Here is a 24,336-nt window from a genome sequence, read left to right on the forward strand (position 1 = left end):
AACGCAAGTCTTCACTCAGCAATGTCTCTAATTCTGCATCTTCGAAAACATTTTCTCTTCCACCACTATGCCGGTCTGCGGCGTTAAATTCACCATTCTTGAAGTGTTGAAACCACTCCCGACACGTTCTTTCACTAATAGCGTCCTTACCATATGTACTTGAGAGCATTTGATGAGACTCGGGCACTGTTTTCTTCATATTGAATCAAAACAGTAACACCTCCCGTGGATGAGGAGAATTAGGCTTGTAAACTGACATTTTCAATCAAGAACAATTTATGATGCAGACACAAATCAACTAATGTTTGAATGAGGTTATGTTGAGCGAGGTCCAAGCTAACTGCCTGACGTCTGTGATCTGTTCCTTTCGACCGCTACTTACCATTGTCGCCACCTATCAGCAAATGGCGGAAGCAAAGTTGTACACCTTGTATTAAAAACTTAACGACATTGCTTTGCTTCTTTTGATAGGTCTTATTTATGTCCTTTGCTACGAAAAGTTTGCTTTGTGATTTGGGTTCCAGCTCATTACAGTTCATTTTGTTCATGAATAAAAATGCCAAGAAAAGGGTCAAGTCTTTCTGAATACACTAGAATGGCTAAAGCACTGAGTACAATGCAGTCTCAGAAATCCTATTAAGATGGTGAGGCAAGACTTGCTGTGGCTTGAGAAGATCAGGCTTTTACTCACTCTTTGGAAATTCCTTCTGGAATTGAGGTGCGATCTAACTCTAATCGAGAGCATCATGAATTATCTCTCTCCTCAGAACCCTTCACTCACAGAGGCATTAAGTTACTTCACTCCAATTTAACATCAAAGAAGTGGAAATTTTGATGGGAAGTGGTGCAGTAAACTGATTTTTTGTTCCCTCAATCCCACTTATTCCAATTTAACATAAAAGAAGGGAAATTTTGATGGGAAGTGGTGCAGTAAACTGATTTTTTGTACCCTCAGTCCCACTTATTCCTAACAGTTTACCATTTTGCTTGAAATGTGTACAATTCCCTGTGAGCTATGCTGTGACTGTAGACAAAGCACAATAAAAGTTTCTGTGTGTTGCAGATGTGGACCTTAGTGTCAGTTGCTTTTTGCACGGCCAGCTCTGCATGGCTGTCTCCTGTGTTAGTGTAGCAAACCAGCTCTTTGTTCACGACCCCAGCCTTACTACTTGAAACACTGTGTTCAGAAAAACTTTGTAGGATGAAAATAAAATCAATGATTATGAGGTCTTGGGCACAGCTATAAATAAATACCTTTGCAGTGCCTGGTTTCTCAGCTAGTATAAGAATATTGTCCCCAACATGTATATTGTCTCTTCCCCAGTAAATAACTAGTTTAATGAAGTAATATTATTTTATTTTATGTATTTATTTATTTATTTATTTCTTTATTGTAAGGGAGGAAAAATTCCAGTTAGATGGACAGCGCCAGAAGCTATTGCATTCAGGAAATTCACATCTGCATCAGATGTGTGGAGTTTCGGAATTGTTTGTTGGGAAGTTATGTCTTACGGCGAAAGACCATATTGGAACTGGAGTAATCAAGATGTAATTAAGTCTATAGAGAAGGGTTACAGGTAAGTGAAAATGTTTTAGATACAAAGGAAAAGTGAACATTTTATCAACACACACACACACACACACACACACACACACACTCTTACACTTACACTTACACTTACACTTACACATACACACACTACCTTCCTCTTTCCCCTTTTGCTTATAATTGTGAAATTTAATTTTTGCTCATTTAATATTTCCAATTTAATAACTGTGCCTTGACTTTGTCATTGTATTACTCAATGCCCATCTGCTTTCCAGAACAGAACTCTCTAGACACTTTGTCTTGTCTCTGTTCTATGTAGTATGATCTTAAGTTATAGAAGTTGCACTTATTTCAGCATTATGAAGAAGTGTTGTCACAGAGAACACTTTTGTTAAACCTGAATGTGGGATTTCTTCTGATCACAACGTTATCAGAAATTTCTTCACTCTGGAAATGGCATTGTTCTAATTCAGTGACACTTTATCAATACTTCATACCTTGGAGAAAGTTCATTGCTTCTCATTAATATTAAGCCATGTTTATAATTGTTGTATGAGACACGAACATCATGAATGTTGCAGACTATTCCATCCGTGGACATCTAAATTTCCTGTAATACTTGATATATTGTTTCTGGTCCACATGTTGCTAACTTCTATTCACATGTTGCTAACTTCTATTTTTATGTTGCAAGAAAATAAAAACATATTACATCATTTCCTTCACAAGCTTCTTTGAAGCAATACACAAAAGTAACTAGTATTAATCGTACATACGTATATACTTTAATGCTTCCATTGCTATTGTAAATAATATTGCTTTACCAGTGTCTAGTTTTTGCATTGTATAATGATTTTATGTTCTTAGAGATCACATGCTAAGTTTCATTTCTGTATTAATATCAGAAATGTAACTGCAGATGTAAAACTGTGTCTTGATGATAGCCTAAACAATATTACACTGAATTTATTTTTCGGCTAAACATTACTAAGTTGAATCCCTATCAAAGAAACTGATTTTTGCCCTGGTGTTTTTCTGTTGCAATGTTAGTTGGACACAGTCTTTTAACTTCTTTTGATACAAATTTTTACAGGCTTCCTGCTCCAATGGACTGTCCAGAAGCAATATATCAATTAATGCTGGACTGCTGGCAGAAGGAAAGAACTCACAGGCCAACATTTGCATCAATAGTCAAGACGTTGGACAAATTGATACGGTGTCCAGACACATTGCGAAAAATAGCACAAAACAGGTATTTGGACATTTAATTTAGTATACTGTGCGTGTTACCTTCATTTTCTTGGCACTACACTGTCCACATTTACTTACAGCAGTATGCCTAGATTTTTCATACTTGATATTTGCATTAATTAACAGCTTTATCTTTAAGATAGCATTTGAAGAAAAAAGCATTAAAAAATAAGAAACAGCAACAGTTTTTCATTTTACTATCAGTAACCAGTACATAGAATTACATAGATTTGATATTGTGGTGTTTAGAGATCAGTTTCAAAGAGTATTGTAAAACTGCCTAAAATTGCCCTATTATCCATATACTAGATTTTTGTATCCCACATGACTTGTTTATTAATGAGGCTGCTTGAATTTATTACTTTGGAAAGATGATCAAGGAAGGAGGCTGAAATCATATTTGGCTGTTACTTTCCATAATTGTCTGCTGTAATCTTCTTACTATTAGTTCAAGCTTTTAATTAAAAAATTGTTTTTCATGTGGGTTGCTTCTTTGTGATGGTGGCTGTTTTGTAGCTTCTTGTGTAATAAATGCTAACACTGTTGAATGTGGGAAAGTATGTTGGGTGCTGAAAAATGTAGCTAAGCTTGCACTGTAGTATATTTTGTAGAAAAGTGAAGAGTTTTTTTCCGTTGAAAGGGGATGGATAGATATATATTGAGTTAGTGTAAATGAACAGCTATTATCAGTACACTCTATTTCATTTCATCTTCTGTTAATTCACAAGATGAAAAAATGGTGCACGAAAACTGTGTACATAATGAGATCCTAAATTAAAAAAAACTAATACATTCTCTTCATATGACTTAGGAAGTAGTAGTGCTGTTTTGGTATTCATATGTGTAAGACAAACTATTATTAATTTTGTGACACAGATGACAAGTAAATAGTGTTTAAATGATAGGTATCATTTAAAGAAACAGTAAATTGTTGCTATAATGCAACACAGTTTTACAATATTTATTTATGAGATACCTTCAGATGCACTCAAAATTAACTTAAGAACTAATGCCATAGTAGTGAAAGTATTAGAGCATATGCAGTTAAGGTCTTAATCAGAAGCATGCCATATTATGGCTCAGTGACATTAATTTCATATACTTGCAAGTAAAATTAATTGAACTTCTTTAAATTCTGTCTTTCAATTAAAAGTTGGAGGGAGAGCCTCTAGTAAAGTAATTAATTCATGTCACAAAAATATTGACAGTTTTATTATGGATGATGTATGAGGCTCTGTGAAGTTTATAGTAACATTTTCCAGTATATATAAATAACTATATATACGTGTCAGCTGTATTGTGATGTGATGTGCAATGGCGGCTGTATGGTTTGTGCAGACGCCCGCCGCCCCAAAATCCTTATTATGCTCCTGCAGCCCTTCGCATTCAGCCTCACTCATGATTTGCTGGGTTGCTTGGTGTTGCCAATGGTTTATTATGTAAAAGGTAGAGTACCACGATTAATATCTTTCTCCCTTACAAAAAATGATTGACAGACTTATCATGTAACATTCAGTTTCACTTACATATGTAAGGTAATGTTAACTAATTTAAAGCTATGACATTAGTTCCTTTCTTATGTTGAACAAGGCTGAAATGTATCTCTCACCAAAAATTAAATATTAACTTGTCATAAAGTTTTACATTTATTGTTTGAAAAAAGTATGGAGTGAAATTCAATTTGTAACAGAACAGAATTTTATATAAGTCTTCATTCAAACTGCAGTAATACAGCAATTGATATACTTTCTTTGATTGTAAATAAAATTAACTTGCCATTATTGCATTGCTTAACAATAGCTTAATGACTCAGTAATATTATCTTCCATTACTGTCGGATTCTGAAAATTTAAAATGTGAGGATTACTGGGCCATCACTCAATCACTCATCTACTTTGAATGTGTGTGTGTGTGTGTGTGTGTGTGTGTGTGTGTGTTTGTAGGCACGTATGCTTCCTTCTCTCCAACTCTTATGTTGCCTTTTCTTTAATGATGTATGTGATGGGCTGCTAATCTTTCCCACATTTCAAATTTTCATTATCAGTTTCTTGGCTCCCAGAGAATGGACATTTCCTGCTGCATGTGCATGTTTTCTTTCTTTTTTTTTTTAATTTCTGTAACATGGGCTTTCTGACTTTCTTGTTTTTGTTTCCATGTTCATTCTAGATTTTATGGAAACACATAATTGTATCACTAGTCCAGAGAACACAGACCCACAGGTGTTTGGCTGAATTCACTGTTTTACCTAAAATTTATATACTTGTGTCTTTACATTATTTTATTGAACTTCATTATATGTTCACATTCAAAAATGAAAGTGGATATCCTCATTAACCCTTTCCAAAGAAATACTGTACTTATTAGTAATGTGAGAAAAAACTGCTGCAGTTGCAGGATAGTTCTTATCCAATGAAGGGAAGTTTTGGGCTCAGTCTACTTATAGAATGAGGGTGATAATGCTAGGATAACATGAAAATGAAACAATATGCTTCCTGGGCGTAGTTCTCAGATTCGATCCTGGCATTGGCGCAGGTGCTCAGTGATACTAGGAGAAACAGAGATGATGCTGATACCATTCACAGACACCAATAAGCATACCACTGAGTGTCTTACAATTCCAATTCTTAACCCTGACTCACACACATGTTGTTCATGCCTTTTGGGAAACATATCTTGTTTACAGTAAAAAATTTGATTATTACATAAAATGAAGTGATTAAAACAACACCAAACAAAGCCTGGAAAACAAATTCAGCCCAAATACTGTCAGGTTTTTCCATTGTCAAAGTGATACTCTTCTCCTCATGAACACTCTCTCATGGCAACTGGGAAAATCCCTGGATAGAGAAGGGTTTTGCAGACACAGATCTGTAAGGTATAGAAGGAGTTATTAATGCACATAATACTGCACAATCAATGAGAGACTTGTATTCATAATTCAAAGAATCCTCTGTAACAACACTTAGAGGTGCTATAGGAGACCAAAGCAAGCAGAAAGGGCAGGTTGACAAGGAACTTCTAAATTTTAATGAGCCTGAGAATGTTTGCTTGCAATACACATGATTTTATTCTAAGAAAAATTTGAAAGAAGCAAAGCAACCTAAGATTTCATATTTCTTCCAAAAAAATGAATTATTTATGTTCTTTTGTAATAATATATTGCAAACCAAATGTTTAAATATAAATTTTACTTTGTTCTGAAAGAATTCCTGTTAATCTCAGATGGGACCTACCCTGATTTGTGCATCACTAGAGCCCAGAATTTGTGAATTCACAAGGTGTATGTTTCAACATTTTTTTGTGAATGTAATGGAGAAAGTACATATATTTTTGTATATCAACTTACTGAATGTCTTCGTGAAATATATTACTTTAAAGTCCACCTTCATATTTTGCCTAAAGTCCTTGTAATTACTTTGTAAAGTTAGGGAGCTTATTAATAATTTAGTTGTAATACTATTATAGTTATCTGTAAAAGATAACTACAAAAATGTTTTTTCATAAATTTCTTCTTGGTTCTTACTCACAATAGGATTTCCTAAACATTCTCAGTTTCCACTGTCTCTAAAAGGACAGTTTCCTTAATCTGTATACAGATGCAGGAGGGGTCCCAGTTAGTGTTGCCAGATGATTAATATGCTTTTGATCATTTTCAGTTCCCCCCACCCCCTTTTAAAATTTAAAAGGGCTACATATGCTTAACATGAATATTAGATTTGGCTCTGCCTTTGTGTTGTAAAATACAAGATCTGTAAGGGAACTGATCCTGAACTCTCTCTCTCTCTCTCTCTCTCTCTCTCTCTCTCTCTTTGTGTGTGGGGGGGGGGGGGGGGGGTAGACACTTGGAGTATGAACAGTGGAATAATGATTCTTCTGAAGGAAGTGTCCTGGAAAGTAAAGAGTTAACATTTCATGTGTGTGCAGTTTTTAGCGTTGAAGAGGCCATTCCATATTAACAGCACCAGAGTGTACAAGGTGCAGTCCAGTATAGGCAGAAGCAAGTGCCAGCACCAACAGTTCAGTCACTTATTAAAACAATAAAAACACATATACTTTGTAAACATGCAAGTTTGTGAAGTCAGAGGTAGGGGCAGTGAAATAGGAGATATCTATGACCTTCAGGAAGAGCAGGTTGTTAAATCACCATTTAACGTGTAATTGTTTTGAAGACTGCCAATGTGTTAAGCCTGTTGAGGAAACACACCATTTTGCAAGGAGTCAGTGGATAGTAATCTTGAACAAAAAGTAATCCTGGTTTCACTGAATTTGTTTTACAGTTGAAGACAATAAACAAAATGAACTGCAGAACTAATGTAACACAGGTAAAGCTATAACACAATCAACATACTAAACATGTTTCTGCAATCACTGTCCAATATTGGTAATTCATCATTACTATAGAAATTGGTCAGTGATGGTTAGATGAGAGTAATGTATTCCAGTAGTTCCTTCCCTTTTTCCCAACAACAGAGTGGCATGCAGGATGACATAAAAAGTTTGTGCATTATGTTAACTTTTTGGTCATATCCACCAGGACCCAGCCAAGAGCGCTAATTCGCTGCTTCCTGGACTCGGGTAGACGTGCTGGTCCCAGATCGAATCCGCCCAACGGATTAACGATGAGGGCTGGTATGCCAGCCACCATGGATGTGGTTTTAGGCAGTTTTACACATCCCGTTAGGTGAATACTGGGCTGGTCCCCACATTCCGCCTCAGTTACAATACTCGCAGACATTTGAAAATGTTTCCATGGCTTACACTAGACGCAGACAGCTGGGGTACACAAATTCCGTCCCGGGGAGTTCGGGGTGGCAACAGGAAGGGCATCCGACCACCCTCTGCAGCTAACGCTGCCAAATTTATTGTAATAAGGCCAACCCTGCGTTGAAGCAGGACAACGGCCCCGAGGAAATGATGTTGATGATTAACTTTTTATCGTAGTTGCATGGCATTCTATTGCAGGTATTTTTATTCTACAGAACATTTTTACAAACATTGCTGACTGCAGGTCAAGTATGACATTAGTTCAGAAACTGAACTCTTTTCAGGACTCCTGTTTGGTGTATGACACTAAACTCGTATGCATCAAAGGATATTGATCTAAGTTAGCATTAACATGCTTGACAACACTTCTAAAATCAGCTGTCAACGTGATTAGCACATTTTGACTGCAGATATTAATCATACATAATAAAAGACACAGTATTTATTATCAAAGATGTAATGCTATAAAGGGAAGAAAGTAAGCAGAAAAGGAGTGATCTTCAGACTTCTCCCTGGCTGAAAAAGATTTGTTGCAGGAAATTGCATTGGGTTAGCATAAAGATGCAATAAAAGGCAAAAAACTGATAAAGTTACTACAACCAACAAAGAAGAGATGTTGAAAGCAGTTGCTGTCGACTCCCAAGTCACAGAATGTAGGAACAGAATGTGACTGAAAAAGTGATTTGTCAAAATTAAGGAAAGGACTTAGAAAGCATTCACAGATGACAGGATTTAACTCAAAGACGCACTTTACAAGTATTATATTTCATCTCTGTGTAATTACATGCACTGTGTAAACTGGAGCAGAAACATTGTAAAAACTTTTCAAGGTTGAAATGCATAAAACTGGAAGTAGTATTTTTGTGAGGCCTACTGTCACAGAAGATGGGCAGAAGCTAACTGCAATCCATTAGCCCCAGTTTATTCTTGTTCACAATCCCTATGATGACAACATAGATTTCCATCCCAAAGTTTTAATATCCTTATTCCTCTTAATTTCCAATACACGTTTAAACAACACTAAAGGTTGTACTTCCTTCACATCAGTAAATGAGTAGATGGTTGTAACTTCAAATGAAAATATTGTTCTCCTCATTGATGACAGTGACGCTAAAGGAGAGGGTGTTTATGTTGAGTTGGTAATAATGATAGTGTAAGTTAATTGTGACAGCAGTAAATCACATATTTTGAACTAAAAATAACCCTTGCTTACAGGTGGATGTGGATCACACAAATCAGGATTCTGTTATAGAACCTACAAAGTTATGAATGTGTCTCAAAAAACAAAAAGAACAGTAAATTTTCTTGATGTGAAATAACAATTTTACGAAAGAAGATAACAATGCATCAAGTGCAAACATAAAATAAAAGAATAGTACTGACTCATGGATATTATCCTTGAGTTGCTGTAATGTGTGCAGATTTGTTGTATACACTTTATCCTTTGGAGCTCCCCGCAAATAGAAATCACACATGGTTAAATAGGGACTTTGAGTGGGCTAGATATTGTTGTGAATAACTCTGTCATGGAACACATTGTGAATTGTATGCAAAGAAATATTCACTGTATGACCCATTGCTGAAGCCTACTGAAAACACATGGAAGCTTCATTCTCTTTCCTCCAGTTAATTAAAAAACAGTTGCAAAATGTTTTGCATGTATCTTTCACTGTTAACTGTGTCACTGAAAAATTTGGGATTGTTATTCTGTCACCACTAACTGCTCACCACACTCCTATATTCTGATCATGAAGGGGTTCCTCATGAAGAAAAATAAGCCTATTGGTGCTCCAGTGTTGACAGTTTGGGGAATTAACATACCTCTGCAAATGAAACCAAGCCTCATCTGAAAGCAGCATGAGGTAAGGATCCATTTCATCATCATGCACTGTTTTCAAAACCAATTTGCAAAACCTGACCCTGTGCACAGGATCAGCAGCTTTAAGTTTTTGCACTACTGTTATTTTATAGGACATTAGCCCAAGTAATGTAGCAGCTCTTTGTACAGAGGTGCAAGAAATTTGTTTGCTGTGAAAGACATCCAAGAGACTTTAGAGGAATTTTCCATTTGGTATGCAGCATCATCGAGATCAACTTCTGTCAGCACTGTACGTTGTCATTTATGCTCCCTGTCATGAACACTCCCCATCTCACGAAATTTATTCACTAATTTGCGAATTGCACCAAAACTCAGAATTTAAGCACCTGGAAACTTGTGTTCAAAAAATCTCTGGACAATACAAGCAGACTGTGTGCACACACATGAATTGTAAATGAACACTAATTGTGGAATGGAATAATTCAGCCTTGCCCCACTGTTTGAGTGACACTGCCTGTTTAGGTGCATAGTACATCATTTACAGGGAGATGGGCATCCCATTCAATCAGCCTGCATGGCTCTGGTGGCTGGCAAACACAACCCTGCGCATGTGGTCATCATATAAATGGAACAACCTGTATTTAAAAATTTAATGTGGATTGTGTAGTTACTGCTAGTCTAGACTGGAGAACATTTTTGTAAGAGATGTTCAATCAGTTTTGGCTGCTGGCAAACTCCACTTGCTTAACTTTACTACAAATATTTCAAATTTCCCTTTCTTACAGTGCCACTAAAGTATGTATAAAATATCTTAAAATGATCACATTAATTACAAGTCGTCTTCAAGAATTGTCATAAGAACAGTTATTATCTGCACTCATCACTTACATAGTCAATAATTTCTTAACCTAATCTTACACACCTAAAGAAATATTGTGAGCTTCAGCAGCGTGAGAATGGCATATTTACGTGATTACTTGTCTGTTTTGGGTTAATAATTATTATTTACTTCTTTTAAACTCATATTTGCTCAAAACAAAACCATTATTTTGTAATGTCACTAAGTTGTGAACTAACGATTGCAGTTGAATTTGACATGATTGCGAAATTTTGCCAGTCAAAGATGATCTTTTTCATGGTGTTATTATTAATTAATTTATCCATCAGTAGACAATATAAATTGTGTGGGTGTCGTCAACACAAGAATATGTACAGTACAGATACATAGATATGTAAACGTACACAATTTCAACACATAAATAGATGCATACTTTATTTGCCTTACTGTGTTACATGTTTGTACATAATATTTCTTTTAGACTAATTTTAAAATGCCTCTTAATTGTAGTAATTAATCATAAGTATAATTGTCAGCAAAATTTATACATCAATTTAGCTATCCCTTTACGGTATAAAAACACATCCGTGACAGATAATTTTTTAGGGTATTCCTAAAGGCATGTATTTCACTTTTGTCTTTGGACTCTTGTGGAAGTTTGTTGTATAGTTTAGGTCCAGTGTTTATACGACACATATGTTTGAGTTCAGTTTGATCTGAGGTCATTTTCTGTGTTGTTCTAGAATCAACAGCTTTATACAATTGTCCCTAAAAGAACCAGGTTTGTGTTGATATTTTAGGTAACCAAGTTCACGCTACAGTGAAATTTCCTCCATGTCTCACACACACACAAACACACACACACACACACACACACACACACTCAAAAAGTGCTACATTTCAAGACAATGAGGCTATTATTTTGACTAATATCTCTGATCATGCATAGTTTGATAATGATATGAGTGCTTTTCGCCTTCCATGGCAAAGATAGTCACCAAAAGTAAATAATTTGTGCACTTGCATACAGATTAAAGCTGTGTGCCAGATCAATATTTGAATGCTGACTCTTCCTTTTTGAGCTTTTGTTTGGCACATAGCTTTACTCTACTAGGATGTTTTATAAAAGTACTCACTCAGCTACAGAATGAAATATTCATTCCGCATATATAATATGTAGTTTGCTTTAGAGCGGAGAATTTGGTGTAAATTTAATCTTTCATTCCAGAAAATTGTACAGAATTCATCTGGAAGCAATTCAAAAAACACTGTAGTGGTTGAAATTGATACAATATATGTTATAAAATGGCACATGAGTGTGGTATTTGTGTATTAAATCAAGGGAATCACTATATCTTGAATGTCACTCGAGTGTGGCACATGCATATTAGTAAAAACGAATTGCTGTAGCTTATGTCAGACTTTTGAGTTCGGCAATTGCAAATTGTATCAAAGGATTAGGAAGGCCAGCAACAAGAATGTAAGGAGATTAGTTATAAGAATTTATTTTAAGAAACAGAAATGCCTTTGGACCGTGGTTATTCAAATACAATTTACCAGTTACTTTTACTCAGGAAAAAGGAAATGATAATTTGCCCATTATCAGTTACAGTGTTCTCAGGGCCATTACTTGGGTGTTTAAATCATGGTGGCTATCAGACAAACAGAACTGGCAGACAGACTTAGAGGTGTAGTGCGTTTTACCAGCACAGAGCAAGGTGCACTGCAGACGGCTAGTGGCACCTCGGTAGCAGCATGTAGTCGGGTGAGGCATGTCTCACGGTGGCCAGAGCCAGGTGTCCCACATTGGTGGCATGGCAAAAGGTGCTCATCAACCAAGTATCATCTCTTGCCCCTCAGCAGGAGGTCTCCCCTTTTCATCTGGACAACAAATGTCTTCATTCCTGGTACAATCAAAAGTGTCCACCAGGATGATATTTCCTCACATGCTCCAGAACTTTTTCCCTGGGTGTGACCACATACATTATTCTCTAGCTTATATTCTTCTTCCAGCCATGTTAAATGTTTTGTGATGTATACAATGGACACAGCCGGATGATCACATGCCGATCTTATTGTGGCAGGAATTCCTTCACTGGACAAGCTCCATATTGCCAATTAAGAATAGATATCTTGTGTTCTGTCCATTTGTCACTCCCTCCTCCTCCTTTGCTACTGTTCCCGCACACCCACCCACTCAAAAAGTGCTACATGCACATGCAAACTCTAAAAGGCACTTACAGCGACCATTCTCTCCCTTAACAGATTGTGTTTCATTCATTTCACATTGGTGGCTCACATCTGGTAGAGGCGTCCTGTTGTCCTGGGGAGAGAGGGGGGGGGGGGGGGTGCCTCTATTTGGTTAGTGACTGCCTGCCTACCACAGAAGGACAGTGACCAGGCCTCTATTGTCAGGTCCATTACAGCACCCTGTAATGAATCACAGTTGCACAGTAGACTGAAGGAGGTACAAAAACACATTACTCATGTTTGTCCAGTGTGTATAACTAAATTAGCAGATTAATTTCTCTTGTTCTGAAGCGCGGTGAGCCATATGCCTTTTCCATTATTAATTAAAAATACATTATTAGTATTAGTATTGCATTGTTTAACTGAGAAATGCAAATAGCATTAAGCAGCTTATTACTTCCTTCTTCTTGGAATATTTTCATCTTTTTGCTGCATTTCTGGTGTGTTCTTCTCTGCAAGTTTTATTAGATATGCAGGGTGGCGCACGAAATGTGTTACCAGTTGTTTCTTTCACAATTTACGACGCACATTAGATATCCCGCTGGGATCTCTACAGCAGTACCAGCAGAGCTTGGAAAAAAAATGAGTTACGAAATGACGTGTAATTCACGATATTGCCGCTAGGAGACTAGTAAGCAGCAATGGCTGACAATGGAAGACTGACGACACAGCAATGATCAGCAGTTGTGTTACTTTTTCATGAAATGAAAAGCCTTGTTGTGACTCAGAGGCATTTTCGACAACAGTTTAACACACGATGGGTCCCTTGCAAGAAGACCATCCACAGGTTGTACGATAAATTTATACAGGAAGGAACAGTATTGGAAGCGAAGCGACCTCGGCCTAAGCCTGTTTGTTCGCCAGAGAATATTGAAGCGGTAGGAGCTGCTGTACAGAGAAGTCCCGGGAAATCGTGTAGAAAGGCAGCAGTGCAACTGGGAATATCCAGACGCTCTGTTCAACGCATTCTTAAAAGTGACCTCCATCTGTACCCATACAAGATGAACTGTGCACAGAAGCTCACTGAAGAACACAAGCAGCAGAGACTACTGTTTGCTAAGTGGGGGGAGGATAGGGAGGAAACTCTCAACAACATTTGGTTTTCAGATGAGGCGCATTTTCATTTAGGCGGTGTGGTTAACAAACAAAATGTACACTTCTGGGCCACTGAAAACCCACAAGTGCTTCATGAACGATAACATTATGCTCCGAGGATTACAGCGTGGGCAGCAATTTCCAGTCACGGACTTATTGGCCCCTTTTTCTTTGAAGAAACTGTGAACAGCAAGCATTATTTGAGCAAGCTTCGCAATAGCTTCATTCCACAGCTTCTTGCTACTGCCTTGCCCTTCAACACGCAGTGGGTCATGCAAGATGGAGCAAGGCCACATACTGCAAACACTGTGTTGGAGTTTTTACATGAGTATTTCGACATGCGGATCATTTCACTCAGGTTTCCAGGTTGCTTCAATGATGGACAAAATTGCCCCCCCCCCCCCCCCATTAGTCCAGACCCAGACCGCAATCCTTGTGACTTATTTCTTTGGGGGTACCTAAAGGAAAAAATTTTCCCGAAACGTCCACGTGATTAAATGGAGCTCAGAAGACTTATTCTTCAAGTTTGCAGTGAAATTACGGAAGACATGTGCCATAGGGTAATCACTAACTTCAGTGTTCGTTTGAAGAAACTTAGGAAACGAAATGGTGGACATATTGAGCATGTGCTGAGTTAGAACAAATCTCCATGGACGGCTCTTCATTGTAGTATATGTTCCTTTCAGATTGTATTGACAATAAGGTTTATATTCAAAAACAAAATGGTAACACATTTCATGCGCCACCCTGTAACTGACCATTTTTTCATAAATTGATTATTGTCAGTTAAAATTCTAAATTAAGTTCTGCCCTTTAAAACATCCTTTGTCATGCTCATTTCCTTGTAGACACCTTCACTTTCAAGTAGCCAGTTGTTCTTTACTGCCATTGAGAGAGGGATGTTGCAAGTTCTGTTGGTCAGTCGAAAACTGTTCATTCTGTTAATTTGAACACAAAAGTTTGAACACCTCTTCCTGAATGTGTCAAAGATTTTATTTCTGTATCAGTATAATTTGTCAAATTTCTTGCCATTAATATTGTCATTGTGCAAATGGATGAAAATGTTCATTAAGAGTTGTCTCCCTTTTTGGCCGTGTCTTCATTTAGCAATCTGATTCCAGTAATCTAAGTTTCCAATTCATATAATGCTTCTGCCTTAGAGTGTGGCAGTGTCTAGATTTCACATTTTGTGTATTGATTTATTGCTGCATCTGTTCAAAGACATTCTGTGGGCTCTTTTAAGCTTGAATGTTCTCTCCTTATTAGTTTATTGACTTAATTATGAAGGTTGACATATTTCTCCAGAATATTTGAATTTATGTACTTGAATTATCCTCTCAGATTAAGCTATTAATTGTTGGTCCACATATTAGGTGTTTAATCGTTAGATTTGAGTCCAGTTGTGGCTGCAGTTTGATGGAGGTCCTCAAGAGGGTTGATCATTTCATGTATTTTGTTAGAAAAGTTAGCGAAATCATTTGTAAAAGTCAAACAAAACAGTGGCTACAACATTTACTTCTTTTTACAATTGGTACTGCTAGTATTATTATTATTTCTTTCTTTTCTCAGACGTTATGTCTGGTCAAAAATGGGAAGTGATGCGGACCTTGATCAAGCATGACTTCCTTTTAACTGTACGGTATATGTTATATTGCATTTAGGAACTTTCGGGTAATTGAACATGTATCAATAATTACGGATTTCTGTAGTTGTATATATAAGTTTGGATGTAGCTGTATTGCATTGATGTACTGGTGGATATTGTGTGGTATGACTCCTGTAGTTGATAGTATAATTGGTATAATGTCAACTTTATCCTGATGCCACATGTCCTTGAGTTCCTCAGCCAGTTGGATGTATTTTTCAATTTTTTCTCCTGTTTTCTTTTGTATATTTGTTGTATTGGGTATGGATATTTCGATTAGTTGTGTTAATTTCTTCTTTTTATTGGTGAGTATGATGTCAGGTTTGTTATGTGGTGTTGTTTTATCTGTTATAATGGTTCTGTTCCAGTATAATTTGTATTCATCATTCTCCAGTACATTTTGTGGTGCATACTTGTATGTGGGAACGTGTTGTTTTATAAGTTTATGTTGTAAGGCAAGCTGTTGATGTATTATTTTTTGCTACATTGTCATGTCTTCTGGGGTATTCTGTATTTGCTAGTATTGTACACCTGCTTGTGATGTGATCTACTGTTTCTATTTGTTGTTTGCAAAGTCTGCATTTATCTGTTGTGGTATTGGGATCTTTAATAATATGCTAGCTGTAATATCTGGTGTTTATTGTTTGATCCTGTATTGCAATCATGAATCCTTCTGTCTCACTGTATATATTGCCTTTTCTTAGCCATGTGTTGGATGCGTCTTGATCGATGTATAGCTGTGTTGGATGATACGGGTGCTTGCCATGTATAGTGTTTTCTTTTTCCAATTTACTTTCTTCGTATCTGTTGATGTTATGTGGTCTAAAGGGTTGTAGAAGTGGTTATGAAATTGCAGTGGTGTAGCCGATGTATTTATATGAGTGATTGCTTTGTGTATTTTGCTAGTTTCTGCTCGTTCTAGAAAGAATTTTCTTAAATTGTCTACGTGTCCATAATGTAGTTTTTTTATGTCGATAAATCCCCTTCCTCCTTCCTTTCTGCTTAATGTGAATCTTTCAGTTGCTGAATGTATGTGACGTATTCTATATTTGTGGCATTGTGATCGTGTAAGTGTATTGAGTGCTTCTAGGTCTGTGTTACTCCATTTCACTACTCCAAATGAGTAGGTCAATATTGGTATAGCATAAGTGTTTATAGCTTTTGTCTTGTTTCTTGCTGTCAATTCTGTTTTCAGTATTTTTGTTAGTCTTTGTCTATATTTTTCTTTTAGTCCTTCTTTAATATTTGTATTATCTATTCCTATTTTTTGTCTGTATCCTAGATATTTATAGGCATCTGTTTTTTCTATCGCTTCTATGCAGTCACTGTGGTTATCCAATATGTAATCTTCCTGTTTAGTGTGTTTTCCCTTGACTATGCTATTTTTCTTACATTTGTCTGTTCCAAAAGCCATATTTATATCATTGCTGAATACTTCTGTTATCTTTAGTAATTGGTTGAGTTGTTGATTTGTTGCTGCCAGTAGTTTTAGATCATCCATGTGTAGCAAATGTGTGACTTTGTGTTGGTATGTACCAGTAAAATTGTATCCATAATTTGTATTATTTAGCATGTTGGTTAGTGGGTTCAGAGCAAGGCAGAACCAGAAAGGACTTAATGAGTCTCCTTGGTATATTCCACGCTTAATCTGTATTGGCTGTGATGTGATATTATTTGAATTTGTTTGGATATTAAGTGTGGTTTTCCAATTTTTCATTACTATGTTTCGGAACTGTATCAATTTAGGATTTACTTTGTATATTTCCAATATTTGTAGTAACCATGAGTGGGGTTCGCTATCAAAAGCTTTTTGGTAATCAATGTATGCGTAGTGTAGCGACCTTTGTTTAGTTTTAGCTTGATATGTCACCTCTGCATCTATTATCAGTTGCTCTTTACATCCTCGTGCTCCTTTGCAACAGCCTTTTTGTTCTTCATTTATAATTTTGTTCTGTGTTGTATGTGTCATTAATTTCTGTGTAATAACTGAAGTTAATATTTTGTATATTGTTGGTAGGCATGTTATGGGGCGATATTTAGCTGGGTTTGCTGTGTCTGCTTGATCTTTAGGTTTCAGATAAGTTATTCCATGTGTAAGTGTATCAGGGAATGTGTATGGGTCTGCAATGTAACTGTTAAATAATTTAGTTAGATGTGAATGTGTTGAGGTGAACTTCTTTAGCCAGAAATTTGCTATTTTATCTTTTCCAGGGACTTTCCAATTGTGAGTAGAATTAATTGCTTGGGTGACTTCATGTTGCAAAATTATCACTTCAGGCATTTGTGGTATCATCTTGTATGTATCTGTTTCTGCTTGTATCCACCGTGCATGCCTGTTATGTTGTACTGGGTTTGACCATATGTTGCTACAGAAGTGTTCCATGTCTGTTATGTTTGGTGCATTGTCTATTTTAATGTGCGTGTTATCTATTGTCTGGTAAAATTTCTTTTGGTTTGTGTTGAATGTTTGGTTTTGTTTCCTTCTATTTTCACTTTTTTTGTATCTTCTAAGTCGTTTGGCCAATGCTTGTAATTTCTGCTTCTTTTCATCTAATTGCTCTATCGCTTCTTGTTGTGAGATTTTACCTAACCTTTTTCATTTTTTTTTCTGACATTTCATTTCTTATAAATTGTGTTAGCTGTCCGATGTCTTTTCTCAGTTTTTCTATTCTGATCTGTAGCCTGTGTTGCCATGCTGGTTTTGTGAGTTTCTTCTGTGTGTTGGTTGGTTCTGATCTCTGCCTAGTGTGTATATTAAGCGTAGTGAGTGCTCCTATATAAACCAGTAGTTGTAACTGTTCCATAGTTGTGTTTTCATTTATTTTGTTGTGTATGATTGTGTTGATAGTTTTTATTGTTGTTTTGACTTGTGGGTTATTTGGCGGTCTATGCAAGAATGGTCTAATGTCTGTATTTGTGTCTTTGTATTCTATATATGTCAGCTGAAATTTTTCTTCTATATCTAACATGTGTGTTACTTCGTGTTCTATTTGTGCTTGTTCTGGTGGCTGTCTTAAGATTTCGTTTTCCTCTGATTGTTTAATTGATGCGTGTTCTTTGTTTGTTTGCTCTGGGATGTTTGGGTCCATTACTGTATTTTCTTCTTCTTCTGATTGCACATTATTTTGTTCCAGTATTTGTTGTACTTGTTGTTTGATGTTTTCTAATTCTGACTGGGGTACCCTGTTATTTTTGAATATTACACGGATCTGATCAGCTAGTCGTTGTTCTGTTCAAAAATTTTAATTCTGGGTATCTGATAATAAATGTTGTGTATACTTGTGATCTGTATCCAGTTGTGTTAGTTCCTAGGTTTGTTGCTTGGTAATAACAGAGCATGAGGTGTCTATTAACTTCATCTGACCATCTCATCCTCTGTCTTTGTTTTCCTTCTAGGGTGGTTGCAGGAAGCATATCCCGCAAAACACCTCTATTTGGATTTAAATCATTTTCCAGTTGGCTAGCAGTGTCATTACCATTGTGGGCGGGCATAGGGTTCAAGCGTCGTCCCCGCCCATGACGGCGCTTGTCCGAGGCTTCTTTAGTTCTGTCCTGAACCAAGTAATCACACTAAAAGGGGGGTTAGCCCTATTAGTGGTTTGTTCTTTTCGTCGTCTTTTACGACTGGCAGAACATACCGGAGGCCTGTTCTTTTCCCGGGCCTCCACGGGGTTTATTATTATTATTATTATTATTATTATTGATAGTAATATTATTACTACGTTAACAGATTTCCCACCATTCCTTGCAGTGACAAGATTTTGTTTTATTTTAAGTATGAAACTGTTATTGCTTGATCTTTATAGAGTCACATTATAAGCTGACTTTCAGATTGCACTGCTTCCTAAGGCAGAAATTGAGTGTAATCATTGTTGATAGTGAGCAGAATGAATCAAAAAAGTTTCCATTGTACACATATTACTACAGAAATGTGATGTTAATGTTCTGTGTTGAACAAAAGTAACCTTTGATTGTAGAACTGTTAGTGAGACCTCTATGTTCAAAGCAAAAATCCAAAAATAACAAAAACTTGGACACATTTAGCACCCAATGCAGCTGGCAAAGCTGTATCCTTCCCAAATAATTTTCTGGAACAAAACCAAACAGGATTTGCTGAAATTACATGGTGGATATGTCATTTATTGTTTATATTCAATATGTTCTCAAAAATTGCAATTCATAAGCCAATTAGTCTCCTTGTACCAAAAAGAATAGTCACTGCATACCATTTGGAGGTTTATAATCATGCCACTTAGATAAATCCTGCTGCTTAGCTGTCTAGATGACTCTGTGGTAGAGGTGGTGGTGGTTTATGAAATTGAAGAGATAGGGTTATTATGGTCTCACGGAAAGTAAAAATCATAAAAAGTTATGTCATTAATTTACAAAAATGAACTATATACATGTTATGTGGGAATCAGTGAGCTGATATGCCTTGGCAAACTTGCACAGATCATTTACTGTTTCTCACATACCCTAGTGATGTCTGAGTTGTATGGTTAAAATAGCATCAGACCTTATTTTATCAACATATATTAACTTCTTGTGTAGAATGTTGATTTTTGCTAGTATAGAATGTGTTTTGGATATGGTAATAATTGCCTTATAATGATTTGTGTTCATTAGTATCTGTCTTTGTAGCCTTAGACTTCAAACATACATTTGTAAAATGTTTTAAACTTTGAGTTTGAGCCCTTTGCAGTGTTATGTCTGAAACAAAGGTTTTTTTTATTTTTTTTAAAGTAGTTTCCAAGCTTCCTTGTAATTACAAAATCACATATAGATGCAAACACTGTTTAGATGTATATTTAACAAATTTTGCCATTATGTAGAACATTTTAAAGCATTCTGGCATGAACAGAGGGAATTGACAGTCACAGTGGCACCATGCAGTACCTCTCCTTTAAAATCACACTTTAGAAACCCCCCCCCCCCCCCCCATTTCAGCCAAAACTACCCACCCATCATCTCCACAGAAGCTCTCCAAATTCTTGTGTGATGTAAATTCTTACCTATTTTCATGTAAGAGTGCCAGCAATTGCTCTAACCACTTCATTACACCAAACATAAGACCGTAATGTAAACTGTTCAGTGTAAGCAGAACACCTCAGTGTGCTACACACATAGTGGAATGAGAGAAAACAGTGACTGACTGGCTTTTGTTAGTGTTTTTGTATCAAAAGTAATAGGATTGGTGGTTCTTAATATGTCTGAGATATTTTATTTTATGCAGATTTAATATGAAGGTGATGATGATGAGTGTTCTGCCCATTTGGCAGTTCAGCAGTCTCCAGTCCTCTTGATTTTCCGATGTCCTTTTTATAGCTGCATATGATGCATTTATGTTGATGTTGTTAATTAACTAGTATCTCCTTCTACTTCTGGGCCTCTTTCCAGTTACCATTCCTTCTATTGCTTCTTTCATTATGCAGTCTCTGCTCATCCAGTCACCTAGTCAATTTCTTTTCCTCATAATTGTTTCCAGTTTTTGCCTCTTCTCTTTCACCCTTTGTAACACAATCACATTCCTTATTTTATCTGTCCATTTCACATGTTCCATGCTTCTCCAGATCCTCATCTCAAATGCCTCTAAAATTTTTTCATCTCTCCACCACAGTGTCCAAATTTTCATACCATACAGAGCAACACACTGTACAAAACACACTAATCTTTTCTGTAATTTTTTACTTAATGTACCACAGAATATAATCCATCTGTAAAACATTTCTTTTGCAGTAACTATTTTTGTTATTGTTTCTTGATTACATGTCATATTACTAGTAATTTTTCATCCTCGGTACCTAAAGTTATCAACTGTTTCCACTAAAGGCCCATCCACATGCAACAGTCTGTCTGCACAGATGTCTGTGCAAATGTCTGTGCATGCAATAAATCACTAGAATTGTGGTGTGTTCACATGACACAAATCCCAGTCTACTGTCTACTGGCAACTGTTGGTCTAGAAAAGAAATTCAGTGGCAAGTGACTAGGCTGTCATAACCTCAAAGTTAATTTTATTTATTCAGAAATTTGTAATGTAAGAAATTCTATTACAATCTGTGTTTGCAACCCTTGTTGCAAAAACATTGCAAGAAACAGAAAGACCAGTCAAAATTGTCTAGACAGTGACAGCTTAAGCAAAGGCTGTTTTCACACACAAATTTACTTCGCAAGTTGCAGGGCAAGCCGGACAACTGGCATAATTATTTGTGGAGGGATATGGAAAAATGTAATTACATTTTTCCCCTCATATAATATTGAAAAATAGTAAACACATCAGGAGCACAAACATGTTGGTGTACCCATGAAATACTCTGGGAGTAGTGCAGACATCAATGTGAGATACCTTGTATAATCTCATGCCTCCAAAGTTTGAATTTGTAGAAATGTGGATTAGACATCAGAGAAAAGTCTGAATCCCACAAAATCCTAGTTTAGATGAAGTATCAAAACTTTTTTTTTTTTTAATTCAGTTGTAGCCATGTTCATAAATGTCTTATTTTGAAGCAAGTGACATAGCATTTTTCTTCCACCTTTTCAACATCTATGCAAACTCAAAAGTGCATAATTTTCTTCTTCTTCTTCTCACAGGTGTTTTATATCCTGAGTTGGCAAAAGTCATGGGATAGCGATATGCACACATACAGATGGTGGTAGTGTTGCATGCACAAGATATAAAAAGTCAGTGCATTGGCAGAGCTCTCATTTGTACTTAGCTGATTCATATGAAAAGGTTTCTGATGTGATTATGGGTGCATGATGGAAATTAACAGACTCTGAACGTGACATTACCTCTAACAGTGGACAACGCAGTGGCCGACAGCTTTCACTTAGCGACAGAGAGCAGCATAGAGTTGTCAGTGTTAACAGACACACAACACTGTGTGCGATAACCACAGAAATCAGCGTGGGATGTACGATGAGTGTATCTATTAGGACAGTGTGATGAAATTTTGCATCAGTTGGCTGCAGCAGCAGGTCACGTGCCTTTACTAACAGCATGTCATCGCCTGCAATGCCTCTCCTGGGCTTATGACAATATCAGTTGAACCCTAGTTCACTGGAAAACCATGGCTTTTTCAGATGAGTCCTGATTTCAGTTGGTAAGAGCTGATGGTAGGGTTCGAGTGTGGCACAGACTCCACGAAGCCGTGGACCCAAGTTGTCAACAAGGTTCTGTGCAAGCTGGTGGTGGTTCCATAATGGTATGGGCTTTGTTTACATGGAATGGACTGTTTTCAGTGGTCCATGTGAATCGATCATTGACTGGAAGTAGTTACGTTTGATTTCTTGGAGACAATTTGCAGCCATTGTTGTTCCCAAATAACAATGGAATTTTTTATATGACAGTGCTCTGCGTCATTGGGCCACAGTTGCTCCTTATTGGTTTGAAGAACATTCTTGGACAATTTGAGTGAATGATTTGGCCAACCAGATCGCTTGACACGAATCCCATCGAACGTTTATGGGATGTAATCAAGAGGTCAGTTCATACACAAACTCCTGCACTAGCAACACTTCCGCAGTTATGGACAGTTATATAGACAGCACATTTCAATATTTCTACCGTGAACTTCCAATGATTAGTTGAGTCCATGTCATGTCGAGTTGCTGCACTATAGTGGGCAGGAGGAGGTCCAGTGTGATGTTAGAAGGTATCCCATGACTTTTGTCACTTTGGTGTCTAGTTCATGAGCTGAGCTTGCAGGATAGATGTAATGGAACATTTTACCATAGAAGTGTGCAAAAAGTATTCTTACATTGTTTTCCACTATAATTTAAATTAGAATACTGATCCAGTTCCAAAGTTTTGTTATGGTGTTCAACACATTAGTATCTGGAGGAGAACTGATTGACGAATAGTTCATCAGTGTGTTTTGTTGTCACTGGATCACTGGCATCAGTAAATTAGGTCTAAACATTAATGCACTTAAAAATAAAGAAAAAAGGGAGTTGAAACATCACTGAATAAAAAGAGAGATAGCAGTAGCTGCATAAAACAAAAGAAAAAAAGCATTGGACTTGCATTATGGAGGAGCATGGTTCAAATCCTCATTGTGCCATCCAACTTACAGTTCTCTGTGGATTCCCAGAATTGCTCAAGGCAAATGTCTGGATGGGCCTTTTCAAAAAAGGACATGGACCATTTCCTTCCCTACATTTTTGCATTCAAGCTTACATTTCATCTCTGATGGCCACATCATGGACAGAAGATATACCCTTCATTTTCCTTTAAAAAGAGAAGGAGATTGTATTCACTAACAATAATGACAACTGTGACAAAGCAGACAAGCACATCCCAAAAAATGAAATGTCTTGACCTTGTGGGGATCAAGTATCTTAATCTGGAAGCAGAAATGAAACAGAATAAGAGAGGAAAAGGCCAAGCCTATAACTAAACATCAAATATAAAAAGGAACTATTCATAACACAAAATCAAGTTAAGTGCAGCAACACTGAGATGTTAATTAGAGGGAGTAACTGTCGGGCCTTCTTAATGATTGTAATTATGAAAAATTGAAGAATTAAGATTAATACTAGTATGGTGATGAGCAGACAGGCCAAAAGTAAAAAGACATGGTCTGGGAAAGAAAACTAAAAGTATAACAAATCTAATGACCACAATAGCAGTGCTCATAGTATAGAATGGAAATTGTTAGTTGGGAAACCCTGAGAGGTAGGTTCAGATATTTAATTGGAAAGTGTTTTCTTCCTCTGTGTATGATGACCCCTTTAGAGGAAGGATCAGGGGGTGTGAAACAGGAAATGGTTCCAGTATAAGTTAAATTTACAGTAGATTTTTAAGACCAACAAACCCAACTTGAGAGTTTGAGAGAAGATGTGAAAAAAGAAGTCTGAGAGAGAAGGGTTGTAGGTGTTATGAGAGACAAGAAAATACAGAGTAAACAAAGAGTTGCAGGTGTTGTATTTGAGGTCAGTTGTGAACAAGGTGGAGTGGTGCAGGGACAATAGAGACACATATATTGAAAGTTTAGGAATGTGCCAGTTTAGAGTAAGGGTCAGGGGGTGTGACATGAGAAATGGGTCCAGTGTAAGTTTGAATTACATGGGCTAGAAGGGAAGTATATGAAGAAGCAGTAGAGATTCACATTGGCTGGTGGGTC

At 36.7% G+C, this 24,336-nt stretch overlaps 1 protein-coding gene across 3 annotated transcripts in view; it reads left to right on the forward strand.

The window, feature by feature from the left end:
- The window catches only part of LOC124721199 (ephrin type-B receptor 1-B), a 351,145-nt gene that overhangs the window by 322,955 nt on the left and 3,854 nt on the right, over window positions 1-24,336 (forward strand). For 2 of the 3 annotated variants that reach the window (XM_047246044.1, XM_047246045.1), the window contains 2 exons: window positions 1,399-1,577; window positions 2,643-2,801. In XM_047246044.1, coding sequence (XP_047102000.1) covers window positions 1,399-1,577; window positions 2,643-2,801 — 338 coding nt within the window. Of the gene's footprint in view, window positions 1-1,398; window positions 1,578-2,642; window positions 2,802-4,138; window positions 4,247-24,336 lie in introns of all 3 variants that reach the window. The other variant, XM_047246046.1, reaches the window with a different exon arrangement.

Source organism: Schistocerca piceifrons, chromosome X, assembly GCF_021461385.2.
Source record: "Schistocerca piceifrons isolate TAMUIC-IGC-003096 chromosome X, iqSchPice1.1, whole genome shotgun sequence".
Classification (NCBI taxonomy): domain Eukaryota; kingdom Metazoa; phylum Arthropoda; class Insecta; order Orthoptera; family Acrididae; genus Schistocerca; species Schistocerca piceifrons.